The sequence below is a fragment of the Gadus macrocephalus genome, chromosome 11 (assembly GCF_031168955.1).
Source record: "Gadus macrocephalus chromosome 11, ASM3116895v1".
Classification (NCBI taxonomy): domain Eukaryota; kingdom Metazoa; phylum Chordata; class Actinopteri; order Gadiformes; family Gadidae; genus Gadus; species Gadus macrocephalus.
The window spans coordinates 21,813,301-21,838,922 of record NC_082392.1 but is presented as its reverse complement, the minus strand read 5'-3'; the positions used below and the strand labels follow the sequence as shown (position 1 = coordinate 21,838,922).

The 25,622-nt window shown below is 45.8% G+C and overlaps 2 protein-coding genes across 6 annotated transcripts; one reads left to right on the top strand and one right to left on the bottom strand.

The window, feature by feature from the left end:
- The first annotated feature begins 118 nt into the window (after positions 1-118).
- cnot6l (CCR4-NOT transcription complex, subunit 6-like) lies at positions 119-9,884 on the top strand. 4 transcript variants are annotated; one of them, XM_060065774.1, is made up of 13 exons: positions 125-216; positions 262-326; positions 1,920-2,041; positions 2,939-3,125; positions 3,377-3,462; positions 3,721-3,810; positions 4,174-4,242; positions 4,662-4,819; positions 5,122-5,276; positions 5,438-5,589; positions 5,891-6,103; positions 6,591-6,811; positions 7,550-9,884. In XM_060065774.1, the coding sequence occupies exons 3-13, from the start codon at positions 1,930-1,932 to the stop codon at positions 7,760-7,762; spliced, it is 1,656 nt and encodes a 551-aa protein (XP_059921757.1). In that variant the 5' UTR covers positions 125-216; positions 262-326; positions 1,920-1,929; the 3' UTR covers positions 7,763-9,884. The 4 variants fall into 4 exon arrangements, with proteins under 4 accessions (XP_059921756.1, XP_059921759.1, XP_059921757.1 ...); XM_060065775.1 differs by having other exon boundaries at positions 130-176; positions 246-326; XM_060065773.1 differs by having other exon boundaries at positions 119-326.
- A 766-nt stretch (positions 9,885-10,650) lies between these two features.
- On the bottom strand, positions 10,651-25,278 carry eeig1a (estrogen-induced osteoclastogenesis regulator 1a). Of its 2 annotated transcripts, XM_060065777.1 has the most exons (13): positions 25,120-25,278; positions 24,739-25,009; positions 19,097-19,207; positions 18,899-19,019; positions 17,987-18,016; positions 16,234-16,350; positions 15,807-15,853; positions 15,162-15,295; positions 14,879-14,983; positions 14,318-14,495; positions 12,971-13,092; positions 12,477-12,546; positions 10,651-12,243 (listed from the first exon to the last, which is right to left on the bottom strand). In XM_060065777.1, exons 2-13 carry the CDS (start codon positions 24,879-24,881, stop codon positions 12,198-12,200), a joined length of 1,224 nt encoding a protein of 407 aa, XP_059921760.1. In that variant the 5' UTR covers positions 24,882-25,009; positions 25,120-25,278; the 3' UTR covers positions 10,651-12,197. The 2 variants fall into 2 exon arrangements, with proteins under 2 accessions (XP_059921760.1, XP_059921761.1); XM_060065778.1 differs by lacking the exon at positions 19,097-19,207.
- Between the last annotated feature and the right edge of the window lie 344 nt (positions 25,279-25,622).

Below are 25,622 nucleotides of genomic sequence, written 5' to 3'. Positions count from 1 at the left end.
GAAATTCATAATAACAAATGAAAATATTGCTTCAGAGTGCTTAACGTTAAACTGTAGGTAGCATGGACCTATAAGGTATGTAGACGCGTGCACGGGGAGACGGACGCGAGCGGAAGCCGCGTTTGTTGTTCTTCCTTCAGATCCGCAGGTCCTTTTGGAGGTCTAGTCGGGACCAGGTCAGGAGGTCTAGTCGGGACCAGGTCTAGTCGGGACCAGGTCAGGACGGTCCACCTCGCCGTCTGGAGGTCTAGTCGGGACCAGGTCAGGACGGGTCCACCTCCTTACCGACCGTAACTCTTAACTGTCTTCTCTGCCCCCGAATGCAGGTGAGCGGTACCGGAGCTCCGTTCCTACTGTCAGGCTTGTCTTGGTGTCATTAGACCCCTCTCCGATACGGAAAGTAAACTAACATAGACCAATGCTGAATAATTAACGTTAACCATACCATACTGTATGACTCATTAACCCATGCTGTAGGACTCAACTAGACGCATGGTGTAGGTCTAGCTAACCCATACTTACACTGTAGGACCTGACTAACCAAGAGCAATGATGTAGGTCCTACTAATCGAGGCAACTAACCCATGCTGTCACATTTACTAATCCAGATCCCTGCTGTTTGGCTATTTAACCTAGGACTGACTAGCCTATACCCATGCTGTAACAATAACTAAACCCCATCCCAGCTGTAGGACTTAACCAAACCCATGCTATCAGCACTATCTAATTGTGTTGGACTTATTTAGCCAGATCAATGCTGTAAGACTAACTAACCCAGACTCATCTAGTAGGACTAACCAAACCATGCTGTATGATTTACTAACCCACACCCTGGCTGTAGGATTAACTAAACCATTGTAGTGTGTCTACTGTAGTGTTCTGTGTAGTGTTGTGTCTCGTGTAGTGTTGTGTCTCGTGTAGTGTTGTGTCTAGGTTAGTGTTGTGTCTAGTGTTGTCTTGTGTTGTGTCTAGTGTCGTGTCTTGTGTTGTGTTGTGTTGTGTCTAGTGTAGTGTGTTGTCCCAAATGGTGTAGTCTGTTGTGTGTAGTGTTCTGTCTAAGGTTATGAAGTTTTGTTGTGGGTATTGTACTGTACTGTGTAGCCAAACTCATTATAAAACACTAACTGTTACACTTCTGTAATGTTACGAATGTGATGTAAGGTAACAAATGTAGTGTAAAGTAAGTACAGTGATTAATGTAAAATAATGTAGTCTAAAGTAGATAATTAATGTAAAGTTTAACAGAGAGTAAAGTTATGAAATTAGCAAATGTAGTGTTTACCAGAGCCTAGCTGCTATCTGACCCCATAGTGTAAACACGTTATGTAACTCTCCAAGCAGTCTATTGCAACAGTTTTAATGTGGTGCTATGTAAGGAATTCAGAATGCTCTCAATGCTGGGGTATAAATACATTTCTATATATAATTATATTTGACTTCACTTGGTACCCAGCGGTAGACTAGACCTGGAATAATAACTCCTATCTTACCAGGCTTGTTTTGATCTCTGAATAATTCCCTGCAGAGGTTTTTGGTAATGAATGATTCAACTCACTGAAGATCAACATATTTGATATCCACATTTGGGGTGGTTTGTTGACCATAAGGATAAGTAATCATCCAATAGTAAGGGTATGTTGTGTTGTGGGACATATGGTTTTCTTCGTGGTTCACGACCAGTCTGCACACACGGCACACTAGGTGTGCCGTTTCATTTTGTAGGATTTAACTCTTAATCCTGAAATAGGTTACTATTTTAATAATGATTACCGTTTGTGTTTATTAAATGTTGCATCTATTTGACCCTTTTTTGTACGCTGTGTGGGAGATCTTGCTGACACTCCTATAACCTATAATAATATCCTGGTAATAAATGGGTGTGCCCCAACTTTGATTTTAATTGTGGTTGTGGTCCTCAGACCTCCAGGGATGCCCAAGGACAAGTATGAACCCCCCGACCCTCGCCGCTGTTACTCCATCATGTCTGCTGAGGACGCCTCCAGCGGGAAGAGGAGCTACTGGGCCGAGCTCGAGATATCGGGTCAGTAGCTCTTAAACGGGGACCCAAAATCGTCTTTGTGTTGTTTTAATGAAGTATATGTTTGAATATGTCTTATATGATTGTCAACATAGTAATGTGTGTCCTTTTATCACTTTTACTGAAATAAGACCGTCGTCAAGAGAAAACCAGGAGTCAAATTCTATGTATACGCCGCCAAACGTGTTCGTACTCTGATCAGCGGTGGGATTGTTTTCGTGACTTCAAAATGCATTTTACCATACTCGCTGACATCACGACCAAAAGTCACTTGTGTGTGTTGATTTGTGGAGCTCCGTCTGGGAAGAAGGTGATATTGATATGTGGAGCTCTGTCTGGGCAGAGGTTGAGGTTGATGTGACACCTATAGTATAACTCAGCGGTGTGCGGCGTATTTCATATACAACATTATAATACTCACAACAACGTGACAAAGAAAGTACGACAAAGTTGTCATGGCTCGTAACCATGGTGATAAAACATTTTTTTAATCTCAGTGATTGAGTTTGAGCTGAAATAGGGTTCCCTAACTTAAAATATATCCAATATGTAGCCAATATACTCTTTATCTACTTCAAGTAAACCCTTAATCAATTGCCGAAACAACCATTATCTATTACCAGTATTACCATTTATCTATTACCAGTCAACTCTTTATCTGTTACAAATAAACACGTGCTCCTTATGTACCCCTGATCTATTACCCACAACCCTCTTGAAAACCTAGAAATTCCTGGTCAGCCTTGACTGTGAGCTGGTTGCCCCCCTTGAGTCCTATTCAGTACATAGAGATCTGCAGCAGATTAATGATGATGAAACACTAGTGTAATATTCTCCTCTTGGTGGTAGATTATTTCAGCCTGCTACATGGGAGGTCTGGCTGTGTTCACTTCGCTGCAGGTCGTGTGCGGAGTCTGAGCAGTTCTCTGTGGTCGCTGACCCACCTGACGGCGCTGCACATCAACGACAACAACCTGAGCCGCCTCCCGCCGGAGATCTCCAATCTTCCTCACCTCGCCTACCTCAACCTCTCCTCCAACAAGCTGCGCAGCCTCCCGGCGGAGCTCGGAAACATGGTCTCTCTCAGGTGGACCAGAGTGCTTTCTTATGAGATAGAGCTCTGTACTAGAGCTAGAGCTCTACTAGAGATAGAGCTCTACATTAGAGAACAGCTCTGTACTAGAGATAGAGCTCTGTGCTAGATAGAGCTCTGTGCTACAGATAGAGCTATGTACTAGAGATGGACTTCTTTAATAAGAGAGAGTGCTTGACTAGAAGAGATATAATAAGAGAGATGTGGTTTTGTGCTTTTACAATGTGGTTGTCTTTGTGTTTCAGGGAGTTGTTGCTCAACAACAACCTGTTACGGGTTCTGCCTTATGAACTGGGACGACTCTTCCAGCTCCAGACTCTGGGACTAAAGGGTGAGGCATTACTTAACACCTGTAGAATGGTTGTATTTGTATATACACAACCTATGTTATGCTGCGTACATGGAAGATAAATTGCTGCTATAAGTATGCTTGTAGAGAGCAGATGGACCCCAGAATGACAGAACTAGGCAGCAGGTCTCAGAATGTAATTTGAACATTAGCAGCTGAGGGACGGCTTACATATGTCATAGAATACCGCACTACCGAATGTGTGCAAGATTTAATGACTTAGCTGAATGTGTTGTCTAGGTAATCCGTTGTCCCAGGATATCCTCAACTTGTACCAGGAACCCGACGGCACCAGGAAGCTCCTCAACTACATGCTGGATAATCTAGCTGGTAACCCTTCTTGACTCCCTTAGACTCATAGACCACGCCCACATGCCCATAGACCACACCCCCACTACCTCCTCTTGTACTTGGAAATAAAAGTAGTGCAAGGGAAAGTCATTTCACGTTTTGAACATCTGAATAAGGTGAGATGTAGAGATATACATAGATTTACCTGTCAGATACAGATCTTAAAGTGGCAATCTCCCAAGATTTCCGTTTCATTATTATATTATTTCATTATAACCCTAGTTCATATCCCTAATCCCTCCCTGAACCATCCTGAGATCACGTTGCACTAGAGAAGGAGCTAGGAGGGGGATGGATTGACTAATCTGTGGGAGGTTGAACTCACTGTCTGTTTGGTTTCAGTGCATCCTGAACAGCTTCCCCAGAGGCCTTGGATCACTCTGAAGGAGAGGGACCAGAGCGTCCCTACAGGTAACTCAACACCCTATATAACATCAGGATTATATAAGGTTATGTATGACATCCAACGTTAAAGTGCTGCTGCTACAGCCACTATGAAAATCAAGTTGAATAATTAGATTTTCACTAGAATGGACATCAACACGCTCATACGCCTTAAGGTGCACTGTATGTTGTGAGTGAGGTTGGATTAAAGACTGTTACCTTTGGAAGGGGGGGTATTAGTAGTAAATGTGTTGTAACCTGTGCAGGGTTCCCCCCGACAGGTAGAGTGGTAAATAAGTAGACCAATAGTTTTGGTGGTAAATAGTTGTTACCGGTGCAAGTATGAAGGCTCCACCCGAGAGACACTCCCTTTTCCTTTAAAAATGTATACCTCTCCTCCACTCTTGTTCTCCCCACTCCCTACTCCATGCCTCCACCACTCTCAGCGGTGTTCACGGTCATGTGCTACAACGTGCTGTGTGAGAAGTATGCCACGCGGCAGCTGTACGGCTACTGTCCCTCCTGGGCTCTGAGCTGGAGCTACCGCAGGAAGGGCATCATGGAGGAGATCACCAGCTGCCACGCAGACATCATCAGCCTGCAGGTGAGCCTTCATCCTCCCGTTAACCAGCACTCACCCCTACGCAAACCAGCCTTCATCCTTACTTTAACCACCACAAACCCTAAACCACCTGTTTTAGAAGCTTCTCCACCTGAACTGTTCCAGAAGCTTCTCCACCTGAACTGTTTTAGAAGCTTCTCCACCTGAACTGTTCCAGAAGCTTCTCCACCTGAAATGTTCCGGAAGCTTCTCCACCTGAACTGTTGTAGAAGCTTCTCCACCTGAACTGTTGTAGAAGCCTCTCCACCCGCGATAGTTCTAGAAGCTTCTGTTTGGGTGTGCAGGAGGTGGAGACGGAGCAGTACTACACCCTGTTCCTGGACACGCTGAAGGAGCAGGGATATGACGGATACTTCTGCCCAAAGTCTCGTGCCAAGCTGGTGTCCGAACCCGAGCGCAAGCACGTCGACGGTTGCGCCATCTTCTTCAAGACACAGAAGTATGTAGAATACTTGGCTCATTAGCAAGCTACTAGATAGCATGCTGCACGTGAGCGTACTGCTCATTTGGGTTCTAGCATAGCGACTAAAACACAATAATTACTCCAAATCCTAAAAAAAACAATGAATAATACTATCATCTGTGTGTTTTTGTGTGTAGGTTCACTCTGGTGCAGAAACACACTGTAGAGTTCAACCAGGTAGCCATGGCTAACTCGGAGGGGTCAGAGATCATGCTCAACAGGGTGATGACCAAGGACAACATCGGGGTCGCCGTGCTCCTGGAGGTCAACAAGGACATGTTCTCAGGCGGTGAGCATGTTGAGTTATCCATGTTATTATTGGTTATTAAGAAACACTCACATGCAGTTATGTTAATGACACTAGAATGGCCACAAACATACTCACACCTTAAGGTGCATTGTACGTTGTGGGCGACCTTCATGGGCCAATGAAATAGTGAGGTTGGATTAAAGACTATAACTTTGAGAAACAGGTAGTGTTAGTACCAAATGTGTTGTTACCTGTGCAGGTACAAAGGGTCCCCCAGACGGGTAGAGAGGTGAACAGGTAGACCGATAGTTCTGGTGCTGAATAGTTGTTTCCTGTGCAGGTATGAAGGCTCCACCCGAGAGGCAGATGATCTTGGTTGCTAACGCCCACATGCATTGGGACCCGGAGTTCTCTGACGTCAAGCTCATCCAGACCATGATGTTCCTCTCTGAGCTCAAGAGCATCGCTGAGAGGGCTGCCACTTCCCTAACCTCTGACCCCGCAACCATCCCCATCGTCTTGTGTGCCGACCTCAACTCCCTGCCTGACTCTGGTAGGAGGAGCCCCCCCCCCCTTCAGGACAGAGCTGGAACCACCTTATCATTTATCAGTTAAAAAAGAGAACACGGAGAACACAACACTCCCACGTATTGTATGTGTTGCATGTGTTGAATATTGTAGGACCAACCTGTAGACAGATGAATGAATGGATGGATGGAATGGCAGATACTACGCGGCATGTGGCTCAGGAGGTAGACTGGGTTGGTTGGTGACTGGTAGGTTGCTAGTTCGATCCCCGGCTCCTTCTAGCTGAGAATTGAGGTGTCCCTGAGCAAGACACTTCGCCCTGACTGCTTCTGACGAGCTGGCTGTCGTCTTGCTTGGTGGAAACCGCTGTTGGTTTGTGAATGGGTGAATCTTTGGCAATATTGTAAAGTGCTTTGAGTGGCCACTGTTTAAAAAGGCGCTGTATTGCAGTCCATTTAATCCATCGTCGTGGGAGTGGTGTCTAAGGGGAGGTGGTTTTGTGTTGTTTTCAGGTGTGGTGGAATACCTGAGTAGTGGGGGCGTGGCCGAGAACCACAAGGACTTCAAGGAGCTCCGCTACACCGACTGTCTCACCAACTTCAGCTGCAACGCCAAGAGCACGCCCAACGGGAAGAGGAGCCCCGCAGACCGGAGCATCACCCACAGCTTTCAGCTGAAGAGCGCCTACGACTGCAGCGCCATGCCCTTCACCAACTACACCTACGACTTCAAGGTTAGGGTTAGAAGGTGTGTCCAGGTTAAAAGATTAGGGTTAGAAGATAAGCAGGTTGGATGTTAGGGTTTAGAAGGTGTGTCTGAGTTAAAGGTTTAGGGTTAGAAGGTAAGCAGGTTGGTAGTTAGCTGGTTGTATTTGGTTGGATTTGGATAGGTTAGGCTTAGAAGTTGCTTTAGGATTAGAAGGTTGGGGCTTGGGAAGTCAGTTTTGGTAAATTTTGCTTTCGATAGCTCGACACCCATTAACGGGTAACTAACCGGTGGATAGAAAAACAACAAAAAAATAAAAGCATTTCTCGCGGAGCTGAAGCGGTTGGGGTGATCTGTTTGGAGTTAAAGAAAGGTGTGAAAGATAAACGGTAATGAGTGGTTCTCCTGGCAGGGGTGTTTCTAGGTTTTTTAAATATCCGGGGCTTAGCCCAGACGGAAAGGGAACATTTTGTATGCTTTATTGCACATGCACATTTGCTTTACCGAAATATACACAAATATACACAAAATACGCAGTTTATTATAGCTTTAAATAGCTACCTGACTGCTGTGCTGCTTATCCCCAGACATCTAAAGTTCCATTCAAGTAGTAAGAGTAAGAGTAAAATGAATACAAGTGAGACAGACCATATATATATATATATATATATATATATATATATATATATGACTGGATTCTGGGCTAATTAAATAATATCCTTAGCCCCAAATTAAACATGACGCCACTGTCTCCTGGTCTCCACAGGGGGTGATCGACTACATCTTCTCGTCCAGGACCCACCTCACCACGCTGGGTGTGCTGGGCCCGCTGGACCCCCAGTGGCTCCAGGAAAACAGCATTCTGGGCTGCCCCCACCCCCACATCCCCTCAGACCATTTCTCCCTGCTGGCCCAGCTGGAGCTGGCCCCGCCCCTCACACACCCCCTCAACGGCCTACACATGCCTGTACACAGGTAGTGAATCTAGACCCCACCTCCTTCTCCTGATGTCACCTTACCACCACCCTGCTGCTACAGGACGCTGTCAGCCAATCACTACTCTCCCCCCCGGACCCCCCTCCCCCCTCTACACGCATATACACACAAATACACACACTCTCACACACCACAGGAGTTGAGTATGGGCCTGTTTTGCACATTGACGGATTGTTTTTGTATCTGATTGGACAATCATCATCCCGTTGTCATGACACTGGATGTTCATGTGGGATTCTGTTGCCTTGGTAACCAGCATCATCTCTCAGTTCATCCTCCTGCGTCCTAGGAGCCCAAGTTCATGGGGTCACCACCAGTAGATGCAGCTGTTCTTGTGCATCCTGGTGTGTTAGGGCGCGGATTAGGTTCCTGATTCCTAGACGTCTCTAAAGTACTTGACCCTTATCTTTCATCTACCATGGCAAGCGCTTCCTTCGTTTTGCTTAAATTAAATGATGTAATTTAAGGATTTGTGTGTATAGATGTATAGATATATCTATATAGATATACTGATATCGATACAGATATATATCTAAGAGAGATAGATTGAAGGATAGAATTTTTTATATATATATATATATATATATATATATATATATATATATATACACACACACACACACAGTGCTGCTATGGCAATCACTATTAGCTTTAAAATGAGCTTCCTGGCAGCTCATTGGCCAAAGGGTCTTCTGACCAGGAGGTGAAGAGTTTAAACCAGGAAATGAGGACTGAGTCTTGTAACAGGAGGTTAAGATTCTAAACCAGGAGGTTAAGTGACTTCTAGCCAGGAGGTAGAGCGTCTTCTAAAGATAATTTATTGAATTGAGAAACAAGAGATGGGAGACTGTTCCCTCCTGATTTATGAATGTATGCAGGTTGGTGGAGGTTGGCGGTAACCGTAGGTACCGTAAAATAACCTGAGAATGGCTGCATCTGCCCAACCTTGACCTGTTCGCACGGTAACTCAGGGCCTACTCCCAGTGGTGTCTTCAACCAACAGTGACCGTCTAAGGATCTCTACCAGTACACCATTGAACCCAGCATCTGGTTTCAAAACCAGATATAGACCAACACCTGGTCTCATAACCAGATCTAGACTCACACCTGGTCTCCAAACCAGATCTAGGCTCACACCTGGTCTCCTAAACAGATCATGACTCACACCTGGTCTCCAAACCAGATCCATGCTGACACCTGGTCTCCATCTAGATCTAGAAAAACACCTGGTTTACAAACCAGATCTAGAATAACCCCTGGTTTACAAACCAGATTTAGTCAGACTCAAGTTTTCCAAATGTACACAGAGGTCTCCATTACAGATTATTACTTACACCAGATTATACAAAAGATGTAAACCGAAAACAGATCTCCACACCACAGTTAGACTGACTCCAGCTCTCCAACCTAACTTCCCCTAACCAGAGATTTGAGATCAGATCTCAAAACCAGATTCTCACCAAGACCAAATCTCAGAACCAGATTTACATTGACACCATATCCACAAAACAGATTTACACTGACACCTGATATCCATGAAAACGTGCAATATATCCTGCATTTGATCCAAAACTAGCCATAATACTTTCTCCCCACCTGACCTTAAAATGTGAACTTTGTTCAAAACTCTTCAATCCAGGGGGCCAAAGGATTCATGCTCTGCTTTAAATTGCACACTGATTGTTTTTGTTAGCAGGTGGTTCATAACGATACAGCAGCTAAATGTAGCTTGTGTTTTATGTTAGCATAGAGCTTGCGTTTCATGTTAGCATAGTTAGCTGTGGCTATGGCTAATGTTTCAGCTGCTGCCAGGTTAACCCTTGAGGCCAGCCCTCCAGGCCTATACCCTACTCCCTAAAGCCACTGAGTCGTGTTAAGTGAAGCTTGTTTCATCTGTACCCTCCACCTGCCAGGGAACCGACTGACAGCCACTGTTTTTTTATCTTCTTGATGATCTCAATATCCACCAGAGGCTGAGAGAAAGTTCCTATCCAGACCAAATGGTCATAAATCCAAATTCAGCTGATACTTTGTACAATTCAACACCACTTTTGAAAAACATCACTACAAAAGATAAACAGAATTGTTGTAGATTGCAAAGTAAACGTTGTCTGGTTTCATTTCTGATTTCTGGTCATCAGATACTCTTTGTTTTCTCCCACCAACCACATCTAGCGTCACTTCAGGTTTTTTCATTAGACCAGTTTTAGTCCTTTGTATTTAGCAGGCCTATATGAAATATATATATAAAATACTAGAAAATGTGAATAAATTGTATGCAATATGTAAATAGTATAAAATAGGCCTTACCGTATATAATGGTATCAAATACTAGTATAGATTGTGTGTATAATGGTACATCATATAATGTGTTAATCTGAAACCAAGATTGACTAGGAGCAAGTGCTCTTATTCACAAACATTAATATAACTATTTAGCTGAGGAGGTTAATGATAATACATGGACTTGCGAGAAGTATCTAACGGAATATGGGGTTTTCATGATTTGTTTTCTTTATTTGTACTTAATTATTCAGGGAATTATCCAAGGTCGTTTCTTGAGATGAGTAGCCCAACTCTTCCATCTGACGACCAGACATCACTCACTGGCAGGCTCTAAAGTGTCTGGTTCCTCCTTTATACAAATAGATCACAACGATCAATAATGTTTTAAAGTATATGGAAAGAATATCCAATGTGATGTAACAAACTATTATACACCTAAAGAAATACAGGGTATTACTTCGTATAAGATCCATTTAATTACGTCCTACTGCTTAGGCAGTGGTTCCACACTTCACCACTAGAGGTCACTGAACCCCAGTTGATCTGGATCCACAATAAAAAGACAACACACATCAACACGAGGCGTGTAAGATAGGCTCTTTAATATATAGAATACATTTGTTGGAACAAACAAAAACACGTTTGAAGTAGTGGTCTTACACGGTACAAATCTTTTAGAAATACCGTTTCTAAAAGTCGTGCAAGCTTACAAGTAAAACAATTTGTTAGAGCTTTTAGAAACGAGTTGATATCTGTGCAAGGTGTGTGCATTGCTTAGGCTTCTTCAGACAAGAGCATTAAAACCGAAAATTCTTTAAAAGGATATTAAGGGCTGATATCAAACAATGTTATTAGTGGTTTCTCCCAAATGTGAATATAGCAAACCTATCGACCCTGTGATAAAAACAAATGTGAATAAGGTTGCCATAAAGTAGTGAATTGAAGAGATGTCAGAAGTCATCAATAAACATCATTATTCACACTAAACCAACAGAGTTTCAGATTGCTTACAGTTTGGATGTTGCAACTGACCAATTATTTGAAAACATTGTCTCTTTGTAGCAAACTATAGTTTCAAAACTAAAAGGTTGTTTCTTACATCAAAGTGACCCTAAGGTCATTGTCATTGGAAATGTATCTCCCCCTGACCAAAAATGTGAAATTAAATATAAGGCTGCCTAAAAAACTGAACTAGTTTAGTTAAGATGTCTGGCCTTCCAGCAGCTGGGACGGGACCTACTGGGTTTAGCTTGAAGCAAGGTCACAAACTCCCTGGGGCTTGGTTCTGCAGACAGGTTCTGCAGAAGAAGAAGGTTCACCACTCCACCAGGGGGCGATGGCAGCCAGAATAGGACTCCTCCGAGACCCAACGCTACAGCAACAGACCACTCAGACCAAGCACCCAGACCAGAGGTCAACCCACCAAGGCCCTCCTACCAGCTGTACCCAGCAGCCATCATAAGAGACAGACTCAGTTAGAGACTCGTACAACTGAACACCACTAGCCTGACTTAACCCAACGACATCTTCTCTCTTCTCCATCACAAGCACGTCTTCATCCCACCTTAAAACCTGCTTCCGGATCATTCAAGAAAAACATCCCGCGGGGTTAGAATGCTCTACCCCTAACCACGTACCTCCCTGATCAACAGGGAGTGTCTTATGAACACGTTGTGTGATCCCAGATGAGAAGCAGACTAATAAACAACACACTCTTAACAAAACACACAAACTCGTTCGTACGCCACCTCAGTGAAGCAGAACCGCGGACTGTGCAAACTTCTGCTCCTGTTGGATTCATTCATCCTGGAATCCAAGATCTAAAGTCAGCGTTGAATTTGCGAGTGGACCCCTAATAAAACACATGGTAAAACACACGGTTGAAATGTCAACATTTCAACCGATTAAAGCTAGAAAAGACGTGATGCATGTGATGACTGAGGAGGGGAGGGGAGGGGGGGGAGGGGAGGGGGGGGGTGTTTAAATCAGACATCGACACATCTGGGAAAGATAAAGTGCAAACCGGAACACCTAGGAACAGACAGAGAGACCAGGAGGAGATAGATGGGCCACTTTCTCCAGGTCAATATGGAGTGGTTGAAGTTCTGGTGGCGCTGGGACCCCCTGGGGCCCTAGTGGCTCTCAATCACCACCGGCTCGTAACCTCCAGCTGAGACCCTGAGGGAGGAGAGGACCAGATTTATTCATGTTTAACGGAACTAAAAGAAAGAAGGTGAGACAGGGGGAGGTGGAGAAGACCAAAGGTGGAGGACGAGAGGAAGGGAGGAAGGAGGAGAAGGTGGAACAAGAGTGGAGGAGGTGGAGGAAGAGAGGGAGGAGGAGAAGGTGGAAGAAGAGGGGATGGAACAAGAGAGAGTGGAGGAGGAGGAGAAAGAAGAGGTGGTCCTAACCGGTTTCCGAGGTGTACGCCACTGAGTGCCGTCGTTCCATCTTTGTTGACAAACAGACGCAAATTGCTGTCTGTAAAGGAAACAGGGGTTTAATGGTTACTTAACCTATCCTGTCATATATCATATCATAAACCATCATAACCCATCATAAGCTATCACAACCGACTCCGTCCAAGGTCATTCTTTGGTGCATCACATCAAGGTAAATGGTAAATGGACTGCAGCACTTTCCTAACCAGAGGCCACTCAAAGCACTTTACAACATTGCCTAACATTCACACACCGACGGCGGTGACAGACACGCAGGGCGACAGCCAGCTCGTCGGGAGCAGTCAGGGCGAGGTGTCTCACTCAGGGCCACCTCAACACTTCGGAGCCGGGGATCAAACCAGCAACCTTCAGTAAACATGAGCCAAATGCCGCCCCTCAACATCTAAAAAAGAATGTTGTGAAGGGACGAGATGCGACCACTTCACACCATCAGGTCTGATCACCTTCCGTGTTGTTGACGTCCTCGAAGTTGTGGCTCTGGACGATCTTGTCCACAATGTCGTCGGCGTCCATGCGGGTGTCGTTGACCCAAGAGAGATGACTCTCCACAGAGTCCTGCTTTCTCCTGGAGGACAAGACACAGCAGCACTCTGTTACAGTCTGCTGGAGGAGAGGAAACAGCAGCACTCTGTTACAGTCTGCTGGAGGAGAGGACACAGCAGCACTCTGTTACAGTCTGCTGGAGGAGAGGACACAGCAGCACTCTGTTACAGTCTGCTGGAGGAGAGGACACAGCAGCACTCTGTTACAGTCTGCTGGAGGAGAGGACACAGCAGCACTCTGTTACAGTCTGCTGGAGGAGAGGACACAGCAGCACTCCGTTACAGTCTGCTGGAGGACAAGACACAGCAGCACTCTGTTACAGTCTGCTGGAGGAGAGGAAACAGCAGCACTCTGTTACACTCTGCTGGAGGAGAGGACACAGCAGCACTCTGTTACAGTCTGCTGGAGGAGAGGACACAGCAGCACTCTGTTACACTCTGCTGGAGGAGAGGAAACAGCAGCACTCTGTTACACTCTGCTGGAGGAGAGGAAACAGCAGCACTCTGTTACACTCTCCTGGAGGACAAGACACAGCAGCACTCTGTTACAGTCTGCTGGAGGAGAGGACACAGCAGCACTCTGTTACAGTCTGCTGGAGGAGAGGATTGGGAATGACTAAGTAAGAGGAGGTCAACTAGGAGATGACTATGTAATATAAAGTTAACTAGGAGATGACTATGTAAGGTAAAGTCAACTAGGAGATGACTATGTAATGTAAAGCTAACTAGGAGATTACTATGTAAAGTAAAGTTAACTAGGTATGAAGCTTATCTTCGGCCCTCAGCCTGTGGTCTCGTACTGACAACCGAAACACAGCCGTCTGAGATTCAGTCAACAGCCCTCTAACTCTAACTAGAGATGAGTTGGTAAGGTGAGGTCGACGAAGAAGGTGAAGATAAACAGGTATGGTTTAAGTTTACAAGCTGATGCAAGGTTGGTCAGGTGCATTGAGGTTAATTATGTATGGTGAAGTAACTAGGTATGGTGAAGTAACTAGGTATGGTGAGGTTAACTAGGTATGGTGGAGTAACTAGGTACGGTGGAGTAACTAGGTACGGTGAAGTAACTAGGTATGGTGAGGTTAACTAGGCAAGGTGAAGTAACTAGGTATGGTGAGGTTAACTAGGTATGGTGAAGTAACTAGGTATGGTGAAGTTAACAAGGTTTGGTGAGGTTAACTAGGTGAGGTGAGGTTAACCAAGAGATAACCAAAGATGAGTTGGTTAGGTGAAGTTGACTAGTTCTACCTGGAGAGTCGGCTGGGGGGCAGGCAGGGCCTGGGGGGTCTTGGGGGCCGGTCCCCGTCAGCAGTAGGGAGGTCACTGGTCCCCAGGGCCCCGCCCGAGGTGCTGCTCCCAGTGGACAGGTTCCTGCGGTGGGTCAGGTCGGACACACTGGAGGAGCACGAGTGTTCAGTACTGTAGCCTACACACACACACACACACACACACACACACACACACACACACACACACACACACACACACACACACACACACACACACACACACACACACACACACACACACACACACACACACACACACACTTTAGTCCTAACTTCAACACACGCTAGCGGCCTCTACACACAAAGGTAGGAGGAGGAGAGAGGGCCGAGGTAATAGGTAGGGCGGGGAGGAGGTGATGGTGTGGAGGAGGTAGAGGAGAAGTAAGAGGAGATTGAGGAGGGGGTGTGAGGAGGACATTGAGGAGGTGATGGAGGGGGGGGGGGGGCGGTGAGGAGAAGGAGGAGGTGATGGTGGGGAGGAGTCGATGGTGAGAAGGAGGTGACTGTAGCGGAGAAGCACCTGAGATGCGGCTCTGTTGGCTGGCGTAGCTGGAGTTGCGGGAGTGTCCTGACTGGAAGACCTCGGCCAGGGGAGAGAGGGGCGGCTCAGACTCCTCCATGAGGCCTGGAGGCAACACCACACACCCCGACATCAGTATCTAAATGATATTAGACTGAACTAGAACTTGACTACAAACAATATTGTAGTGATACCAAACATCTACAATCATAGCCAGTGAGCGACTAATAGACCCTGTTCACAGAGCTGTAATCATTACACAACTCTGGGTCTGTGATCCTACCCGAGCTGATGGGGGGTCTGGGCTTGGTACCCCGGGCCAGGGGTCCTGTGGTGCCCGTGCCGCCCCCCTTACAGTCCAGCTGCAGGGTTGGCTCGCGGCCCGGGACCGAGATAGACTTGGCCGTGCTGGGAGGGCTAGCAGGAGAAAACATGAGTAGTCACTTCAGGGAACCTTAAATTACAAACCTTAACGGGACACCAGGAACATAAGCAGGATGACCCTTTACTTATCATATCGTAACCACCTTAAACCAAGTACAAGTTTGTCTAACTCAATATCCAGCAACAATACCATTGCTATCCAACATTTTCCACATCTATCTTAATGATTTGATGATCTAGTTTACATCCATAAATCATCAGCATAGTGTTTTTTATTAATAATCTATGAACTCCCTATGTCTATTTAGCAGATTAATTTGGCATGGCCCTGCACTTCGCTATTCCCATGTATCAGTCAATATTTTTGTCGGCAAGAGAATAGATGCTGACAGGTGAAGTTAATCAGTCACTATCTGCAGTTTCCAGAGAAGTCAAATAAGGAACTCTTGGTCTTGGTTACACTTGTTTGCTGGTCATAAAAGACCAGCAAATAACCAACAAAGGGGACTCAAAGGAGAAATGAGAAAACCATGAGCAGACTCACGTTTTAAAACACGGATCTCCTGACAGCAGTGTCATTCCGATGATCACCTGACAAACACACAGACTTACGTTTCGATTATATTGGAGACATACATTGTTATTTGTGACATACTGTATAACTCTTTTAAAATCTTTACATCTGTTATATGTTGTTATATTGGACGGATAGGTTATGCTAGGTATGTACGTTATACAGATGTACTTATCCTTAAAAGGGGCTTGTGGGTAAGGAAGTACCTTACCATCAGTATGGAGCTGCCCAGGGGCTTGTGGGTAATGAAGTACCTTACCATCAGTATGGAGCTGCCCAGGGGCTTGTGGGTAATGAAGTACCTTACCATCAGTATGGAGCTGCCCAGGGGCTTGTGGGTAATGTACCTTACCTTCGGTATGGAGTTGCCCGGGGGCTTGTGGGTAATGCATCTTACCTTCAGGATGGAGTTGTCCTGGCGGGTGTTCTTGGTATCGTAGCCCTCCAGGAGACAGCAGCGCACTGCAGAGCCTGAGCCAGCAAACTCAGCCATGTTGAGGTCTGTGAAGCCCAGCTGTGGGGGGAGAGAGGAGCTGGCTTGAGAGCAAGACTGGAGGCGTTAAGGTGCACTCACTTGACACGCAGTTAGGTCCAATCCCATTTCTACCCCTTACCCCTTCCCCTTACCCCTTCAAAACAAGGGGGAGGGGTAAGGGGAAGGGGTAAGGGGTAGAAATGGGATTGGGCCTTGGAAACAAGCTAGGTATGGAATTGTGTTCTCAAGCACGGCACTTATAAAAACACACATAAAATCACCAACAGCTTAGAAAATGATGTCTTTATTGACTCTGCTGCAAATCTATTGGTTGGCGTGTTGCTTCGTGTGAGGAGCAAGGTCAAGGATTAATTGGTTTCAGCTTCCAAGCGAGATCCCTCCGCTCTGAGTGGCCGAGGTTGGGCATGCAGTAGTAAAGACTTTATTGTCATTACACATGTCACAAGTACAGAGCAACGAAATTACCAAGCATGTTCCCTGCTCTACCCTATTGTACCGTCCTTACCCCTCCAGGGTATGTTGTGGGTTCACATTGCTTTTATGGGGAAGTGTGAGCTCTCTACCATGGTCAAATCATATCAGAATACTGAACTCTCTTGTATGGCATGGAGCAGATTCCTGAGGAATGAGGAGTCTGAGAAACCTCAACATCAACTCTTTCTCCTCCTCCTGTCTCCCTCGCCTCCTCCTGGTCTCTCTTTCTCCTCCTCCTGGTCTCTCCCTCTCCTCCTCCTATCTCCCTTGCCTCCTCCTGGTCTCTCTTTCTCCTCCTCCTGTCTCCCTCGCCTCCGCCTGGTCTCTCTTTCTCCTCCTCCTGGTCTCTCCCTCTCCTTCTCCTGGTCCCTCCCTCTCTTCCTCCTGGTCTCTCTTCCTTCTGGTCTCTCTTCCTTCTGGTCTCTCTTCCTTCTGGTCTCTCCCTTTCCTACTCCTGGTCTCTCCCTCTCCTCCTCCTATCTCCCTTGCCTCCTCCTGGTCTCTCTTTCTCCTCCTCCTGTCTCCCTCGCCTCCGCCTGGTCTCTCTTTCTCCTCCTCCTGGTCTCTCCCTCTCCTTCTCCTGGTCCCTCCTGGTCTCTCTTCCTTCTGGTCTCTCTTCCTTCTGGTCTCTCCCTTTCCTACTCCTGGTCTCTCCCTCACCACCACCTCCTGCTCTGCCTCTCCGGATCTTTCCTGGTATCTCTTTCTCCTGGTCTCTCCCTCTCCTCCACCTCCTGCTCTCCCTCTCCCTCTCCTGCTCTGTTTAAACACAGGAGGGCCCATCCTCTTCCCAGAAGGAAGACGGAGGCTGTATTTATATTTAGCTGAAGGAAGTGTCGAAGCAGAGAGCAGGAAGGAGGAAGTGGTTATTTTCCATCGCCGACCTGAAGTGATCAACAAGCCCTCCCGGCCTCAGCGGAGGCCCACCTAGCTCACTACCCCCCACACGGCACCAAGGAGGCTGGTACCAGCTACGGGATGTTTAGCCCATCCCTCAGTGTTGACAGAACACATGTTCAGGAGTAGATGTTTGTCCAGAAGTTCACAGAGATGTGCTAATATTTGGATGTTCGTGTTTGTTAGCATTTGAAGGTATTTGTGTTAGGCGTGCGTTGCCGAGTGATCCACTATGTTTGGAGAGCAGTGGGCTAATAGGTCCCTCAAAGACAAACAATCTCACCTTCGTATACGCCTTCCCTCCCTTGAGTTCCTGCATAGGAAAAAACACAGAAAAAAGCTGAGTTACGGCAATTACAGGTCAATTACATAGCTCTAGTTACAGAGCTCTAGTTACAGAGGTATAGTTACAGAGCTCTAGAACTCTAGTTACAGAGCCCTAGTTCAAGAGATATTGTTACAGATCTCTAGGTCAAGAGCTCTAGAGCTCTAGTTCAAGAGATCTAGTAACAGAGCTCTAGAGTTCTAGTTCAAGAGCTCTTAGGAGGAGCTCTCAGAGTTTAGGGCTCTAGTTACAGAGCTTGGAACTCTAGTTACAGAGCTCAGTTGACAGCTCTAGTTAAACACTCTTGTTACACAGCCCTATCACTGGTGCTCTAGATACACAGCTCTAGTTATGGTTGCAGGTTTAATTTCCTAAACAGCACTGACATCAAATGTGCAGCTTCACCCATAGTGGACCTAATTTCATGTTGACATTTGCTACCTGAAAGACCACCATAACCAACAGACCACTTAGGTTAGAGCCTTTGTGTCCAGTTTTATGTAACAGACATGTGTTCTCCAGCTACAGATTATTCCTAAGAACCGCCGTCAGGCTATCAGGCTGCTGTAGCGCTCCTGATTAGGTGAATTCCACACGTTGCTGAGGAACAGGCCTCAGTCTTCAGGCATGTGGAGGCGCCGGGTGAGGACAAGCCGACACACGCAGGAAGGCCACAATAAGCCCTCTACACACACACACCAAATACACCGATAGGCCTTCATGGGATGTCCATGTCCATGTGTGTGTGTGTGTGTGTGTGTGTGTGTGTGTGTGTGTGTGTGTGTGTGTGTGTGTGTGTGTGTGTGTGTGTGTGTGTGTGTGTGTGTGTGTGTGTGTGTGTGTGTGTGTGTGTGTGTGTGTGTGGTCTACCTTCCTAACAGACACTCTGCAGACGGAGGGGTCCAGCACGCCGGTGTGAGGGTTGGCGTTCATCTTACACACGAAGGAGAACCTCTTTCTCCATCGAACACAGTTCTCCTGCACCTCGACTCTGTGGAACCAGAGATTCACACGTTTAGTCATGTTCCCCCTCTAACACACAACTTTAAAACACACAACTAGAGGTACCTTGGACTTTGAGGTTCCCCTCTATAAACAGGAGGGTGAAGAGAGGCAGAAAAGTGAGTTCTAGAAGAGCATGAACAGCACCAAGCAAAGGATCCCAGGTGGGAATCGAACCTGCGGTCGATACAAGGAACGTTGTCTGAGCTTGACCTCTAGTTTGCTTGCTAACAAGAGCTGGGTTAAACAGTAGTTCACGAGTTATAGTGGTAACAATGCAGTTTATAAGTTGTAGTGGGAGTACTACATCTCATAAGCTACAGTGGGAATACAGCAGTTCATACTCACCATACTGCCTGAGAAGGCACTATCACTGTCAAATCTGTCCCTGGGAAAAGTAACGTTGCGCCTAATTGAAAACGGAACTACGTTTTGTTACCATATTTTCAGTAACTGCGCGTACTTACTGGTCACACGGTAACGTCAAAATCCCTACCTCAGTGCAAATTCACACAGTGTACTTCCTACACGTACACCCCTTGAAAACAGCAGCTCATAAGCCATAATGGGAGTACTGCAGTTCAGAAGTTAGAGTGGGAATACAACAGCTCATAAATTATAGTGGGGAAGTGGTACAGAAGTTCATAAGTAATAGTGCTACTGCTAGTATCACTATAGTATTACTGCTCATAAGTTATAGTGGCACTGGTAACACTGCAGTTCATAAGAGATATATATATATATATATATATATATATATATATATATATATATATATATATATATATATATATATATATATATATATGCTGCCGGAGCCCTCGGCAGCGCCGAGGCGGTTCTTGTACTTCAAGGAGTCAAAGCCAAAGTTCCTTTCCCCCAATTCCTTCTCAACCATGGCTGAGATAACCCCCAGTACGAGTCTCGTTGTGGAAATACCCGAGATGTCAGAGAACCAACGTGCTATGCGCTAGGAATGCGCGATATAAACGATATACGATATAAACGATAAAAAATGGCCTACGATAGAGATTTTTAGTTATATTGCTCTATCGCGATAATGTATGTTTGACGCGATCTATCCATGACTCGCGAAATATAAAGAGCCACGAGCTGCAACCGGCTGCAACGCATCGTCCGCGACACGCGAAATTTAAAGAGCCACGAGCTGCAACCGGCTGCAACGCATCGTCCGCGACCCGCGGAATTTAAAGAGCCACGAGCTGCAACCGGCTGCAACGCATCGTCCGCGACCCGCGGAATTTAAAGAGCCATGAGCCCCAACCGGCTTCAACGCATCATCGTCATCTAAGTAAATATGGCTGAAAGCGAAACGGAGGAGCTGGTGATTGCTCTCATTTCATGTTCATTTCAAAATTATATGCGTTCATTTTCCACTTATTATTTTATGTTTTAATAGCAAGTATCTGTGCACACACTTGGAAGATTTTTCTTTATTTAAAATAGCCATGCCTAATACTGGACGTATTTCCCTAATTCACAGTATCCGTTTCTTTATTAACAAGACACCACCAATTTTTATTTCATTAAGAGAAGTATACGTCATTACACAGAAGATTTTTTTCTTTTTTAAAGTCTCTGCAGCTACAACATTATGTTGCATGATTAGTTTTGCACAATAAATGTTCTCAAAACGACATACATTTAGCAGTTTAGCTTTCCTTAGAGTCTATGTAACCTGTTCTGAAATGGTTCTATTATGATTTATATATCGTGATATATATCGTTATCGCAATAGGTTGCGATAACGACTATACTATGCGCCATAACACCAAAACCAGAACGGTTATCCAAATAAGAAAGAAGTGTACAACACTCGCGCGCACACACACACACACACACACACACACACACACACACACACACACACACACACACACACACACACACACACACACACACACACACACACACACACACACACACACACACACACACACACACACACACACACACACACACACACACACACCACGGCAGGTGCTGATTGACTGCGTTCACGAATAAACCTCCGTTCCAAGCCTACTCACTGTTAGAAGAGCTGTAGGCAAAGTAGCCTCATCAGAGACTCTACTTAAACAGCAATGTCTCAGAGCTTGGCCTCTTTAATCTTTTGTGGACTTTTGTCAGGATTTGATACAATTAAATTAAAAAACGGTGGTGAAAGAAAAAAATAGTTCACTGTATCCGGCCCTTTACATTTAAGCTAACAGATATAGATATTCGACATTCAAAAAAATAAAAAATGATACAACTTCAGAAAAATCTGGCGGGCCAGATATTATGTCTGGCTGGCCAGTTATGGGCCGCGGGCCGCCAGTTGCTGACCCCTGCTTTAAGATCCAGCTTCCAATTCTCTGGACTCTAACTCCTACCCGGGTAAACGCCGGAGGGGCTGGTAAACTGGGTACAACATTGCATATGTGTATGGGTTATACGATTATTTACAGTTATTGATAGTCAATAGTTCACCTGAGAGTATACTAGACTTTAGTTGTCACTTAATTGTCAATCAGACATTGAACGACGTGGACAAGTTTCACAGTAAAAAAAACAGACTAAACCAAGGGGTGCAGCAGACCTCCACTGGAATGGAGCATGTGGCCGTGGGAGTTAAACTGTTGACGTCTCCCAGTAAGCCCAGAGAACCATAACAACAAGCCTGTTGCATAAGACCTCCCCGGGAGACCCCTCAGACTACAGTACCAGAAACACATGATGGAGATTACTCAAATACGATCAGCTAACAGCAAGGATAGGCATGGTAAATGGCCGTCTGCAACACAGTACAACCTTCCTACAAGTCTGTGTACAGGTATCGCCGGTCATGTACAAAACTTGCAGAGCCACAGTACACACACACACACACACACACACACACACACACACACACACACACACACACACACACACACACACACACACACACACACACACACACACACACACACACACACACACACACACACACACACACACACACATTCCTCTGTCCAGATGGCTTTATTCAGACGCCATGGCAACAGAGCATGCCTTGTAGCTCTGGCAAGCTACTGCCAAGAACGTTCACAGGGTGGGAGGGGGGAGAAGAGCGTATGAACACAACTGATCTCTCGGACATGGTTGCTATTGTTTTCCTTGGTTTGGATCCTCGACCTGTTGCCACAACACACATCTTGGTGGCTGTAAGGTTTAGTGCCTTGCTAATAGACAATACCCCCCCCCCCCCACCCGGCAAGGTTTGGATTCCAAGGATATACAGTCATAAAGACTAACTTCGTAAAGAGCATTTGTCATCGCAGGGAAACAAGCTCAACACCAACAACACCTGATGGGACTCAGGAGTCTGATTGGCAGAGTTGCTGCAAGCAGGAAGTTGGTTTTAACAGGCTGGACAAACAGCAGAGGAGCATCGACATGATCTAACCTCCTCCCATATATGCCAACTCCTCCCATATCTGCCACCTCCTCCCATATCTCCCACCTCCTCCCATATATCCCACCTCCTCCAGGGTCTCCCACCTCCTCCGTGGACTTTCTTTTCCTTTCCCCATCTCCCCACCTCCTCCTGTATCTCCCACCAGGGGGAGGAGGTGGGAGTCAGAAAACAGGAAACAGCTGGTGAACAGCCCTGTCACCCTTAACTTTCCTCACTGCAAACTCTCCTCTTTTCACTCATTACACATGCCTCCTCTCCCACCACTCCTACTCCTAAACCCGCTCCCCCCTTCTGAACCAACCCAACCTCACACTGACCACCCGCCAAATGTTATTATCCCATGTTGTCCACCACAGCACCTTAACCTGCTTCATCACTTGGCTTTACCACCGCCAGCCTCATATGCCTAGAGAGAGCTGTAGATACTTACTGTAATATAACCTATAAAGATACTACTCATATACGATACCAGAGGCTTTTATCAGAGCCATATTTAACCAACTCACTGCATATATCCACATATGGTAACCTTGGACAATTTCTTTGAATTGTGGGAGCTGCAGTTCCACATGGCACAGCAGTGTCTGTTGACGTTTCAAGCGATGTTTGACTACACCAGGCGACCACCACATCAGCAGCCCACCAGGGTCACCATAACGTGGGTCGTGACCACTTCAGATGACCACATCACTGTTCTAGCAACACACCAGGCGACCACCAACAATCAAAGTCATGTTTCAATCATGTTTTCTAGAATAGACCACTTCTTTCTGGAGTTAGTCAGAAACAGATCTTACGATAGCATCTATTGAAGTGCTCGCTTGGACTCATGTCACTTGTTATGTGTCAGGTTACTTCTGTGACTTTTTCTCCCGTCCTGTCATTTTTTTTTTTTTTTCTCTTAACTGGGACTTGGAAAATCCGGTCGAAATTTGAGGTCAGCAGTTTTCCAAACGATTATCATATCAACCTCTTCCTGTCAGGGCTGATTAGAATGGCTTCAACCCAGAGCTAGTCACCATATATCTAGTTAACCTAGATAAATAAGGTACCATGGGATCTAACCCACATAGATCTGGGTAATGCTGTCAGATACTTAGTGGAGTATCCTATCAGTATCTGCTGTGTACTGATAAACCAGAACAGTGGCTCTGTACTGCTGTGTGACCGAAGAGAGGGAGAGCCAGTGGCCGCCTCCATGTTGAGGTCTGGGATTCTAGACAAAGGGGAGGACTGTGATGACGGCCTGGTCATCTCCCCTCACACCTCCCCCACTGAGACAGGCCTTTTTACACACACACACACACACACACACACACACACACACACACACACACACACACACACACACACACACACACACACACACACACACACACACACACACACACACACACACACACACACACACACACACACACGTCAAGCAGACTATAACTAGGATATGTCTGAAAGGTAACATTAGAGTACAATCACCACTGAGCTTAGTTTAGTTTTTTTTCACTGTGCCACATTTGCTGACATTTTTTAAAACAAAACACATACAGAATTCCTTTCAATGTTTTTCACTCACTGCCTGACTTAGTTATAGTAAATCCTAATTGTCTGTCTCTCTCTACCAGTCTGTTCGTTTCTCAACCTGTCTGTCCCTCTCCTCTCATCGTCTGCCTCTCTCTACCTTCATGTCTATTTTCCTTCCCTTATCTTTGTATCCATGGTAGAAGACTCATCCAAAACTCTTGGGTTAGAGGAGGTCACTTCAGTTATGTGTGTGTTGGTATGTTTGTCTGTATCGCCTAGGATCTCCAGGTGACCTCTGACCCCCATCTCAATAACAATAACACCACTTGCCTTACATCACATACTGGATCCGACTGCCTGGGATTAGGGTAAGGAACTTTGTAGAGTTAGGTTAAGGTTCTTTAGTTTTGGTGAACGTTCATTTCAGTTACGATGGAACCGTTTAGGGTTTTCTAAAGGAAAACATATACACGTCCAGATTCAACCTCAATCAAATGACCAAAATAAAGAAAACTGAGTGTTATAAAGACAGGCCTATACTTAAGACTCCGGCGACGCCCCCGCCAGTAAAAACCTTAAATAAACTATAATTCATCATCTAAAATTACATCACAGTCAAAAGGGAATAGGGTCATCTCAGTCATGCAGCATATAAAGGAACTATTAAATTACCTTCTACTGTTAAGAGATTAAATGCGGTGTGAAGGATAGTTATAGTCATGGTTACCTCGAGGAAGTTGCCACAAATTCTCCCTCCAGCAGCCGCAGTTTGCAGAACAGAACCCCGTTGACGAAGGGCACCGCCGTCAGCTCCTCCAGGGTGAGCTGCGTCTGGAACTTGAATTTCTTCTTCTTGACGAAAAACGCCATCACCGCCCTGTATTATTAAAGATGGGAGGCTAGTACTCTGAAAACTGAGAAAAAGTGGTAACGGAGCGTCGCTGCTGTCACTTCATGTCTTCATCCGAACAGTTCACGGATGATTCAGCGGGGTGGTTCTGCAAACGGAGTACAAAGTAAAGGAGTTACAAACTATACTGGGTACAAGGAAGCATAGTTAAAAATAGCTACAGGAGAAAGGCTTAGTGGATTCATGTTACAGTCGTACCTGTAGACGCGGATCGTGGAGGATTGAGGGGAGAACCATGGCAAACGGAGGCAAGATTGGCTCTTTCAGTGCTGACGGGAACTTGGGTCTTGGACTCTTCCCCAGCGATAGGAGGACACGACGCCCCCTGGTGGCCGAGAGGAGGACACGACGCCCCCTAGTGGCCGAGAGGAGGAAACGACGCCCCCTGGTGGCCGAGAGGGGGACACGACACCCGCCTGGTGGCCGAGAGCAGGACACGACGCCCCCTGGTGGCCGCGGCCACCCATTTCTTGCTAAATTCATTGATAGACACTAGGATCACAACCTGCTTAAAGTAAAAAAAAAAAAAAATGTAATGGGTTAACTTAAGGTTATTTGTTACAAGCATGCACAATCGGAAAATGGCACAGCATTAGATGAGAAAAGGCAACAAATGATTAACTCAAATTATAATTTATATTTATCCAGGAGAGCGTTTAGAGAGTACGACCACGCGTTCACGTTCCGTGTGGACGCCCGGA

Coding starts and splice junctions, on each gene's coding strand:
- cnot6l (XM_060065773.1), top strand. CDS start 1,930: ATGCCCAAGGACAAGTATGAACCCCCCGACCCTCGCCGCTGTTACTCC. Junction 4,243..4,661: donor GGACCAGAGCGTCCCTACAG/GTAACTCAACAC, acceptor CACCACTCTCAG/CGGTGTTCACGGTCATGTGC. Junction 6,104..6,590: donor CAACTCCCTGCCTGACTCTG/GTAGGAGGAGCC, acceptor TGTTGTTTTCAG/GTGTGGTGGAATACCTGAGT.
- eeig1a (XM_060065777.1), bottom strand. CDS start 24,881: ATGGCGTTTTTCGTCAAGAAGAAGAAATTCAAGTTCCAGACGCAGCTC. Junction 19,208..24,738: donor TTTGTGGCAACTTCCTCGAG/GTAACCATGACT, acceptor TATCGACCGCAG/GTTCGATTCCCACCTGGGAT. Junction 14,496..14,878: donor CCAACAGAGCCGCATCTCAG/GTGCTTCTCCGC, acceptor GTGTGTGTGTAG/GCTACAGTACTGAACACTCG.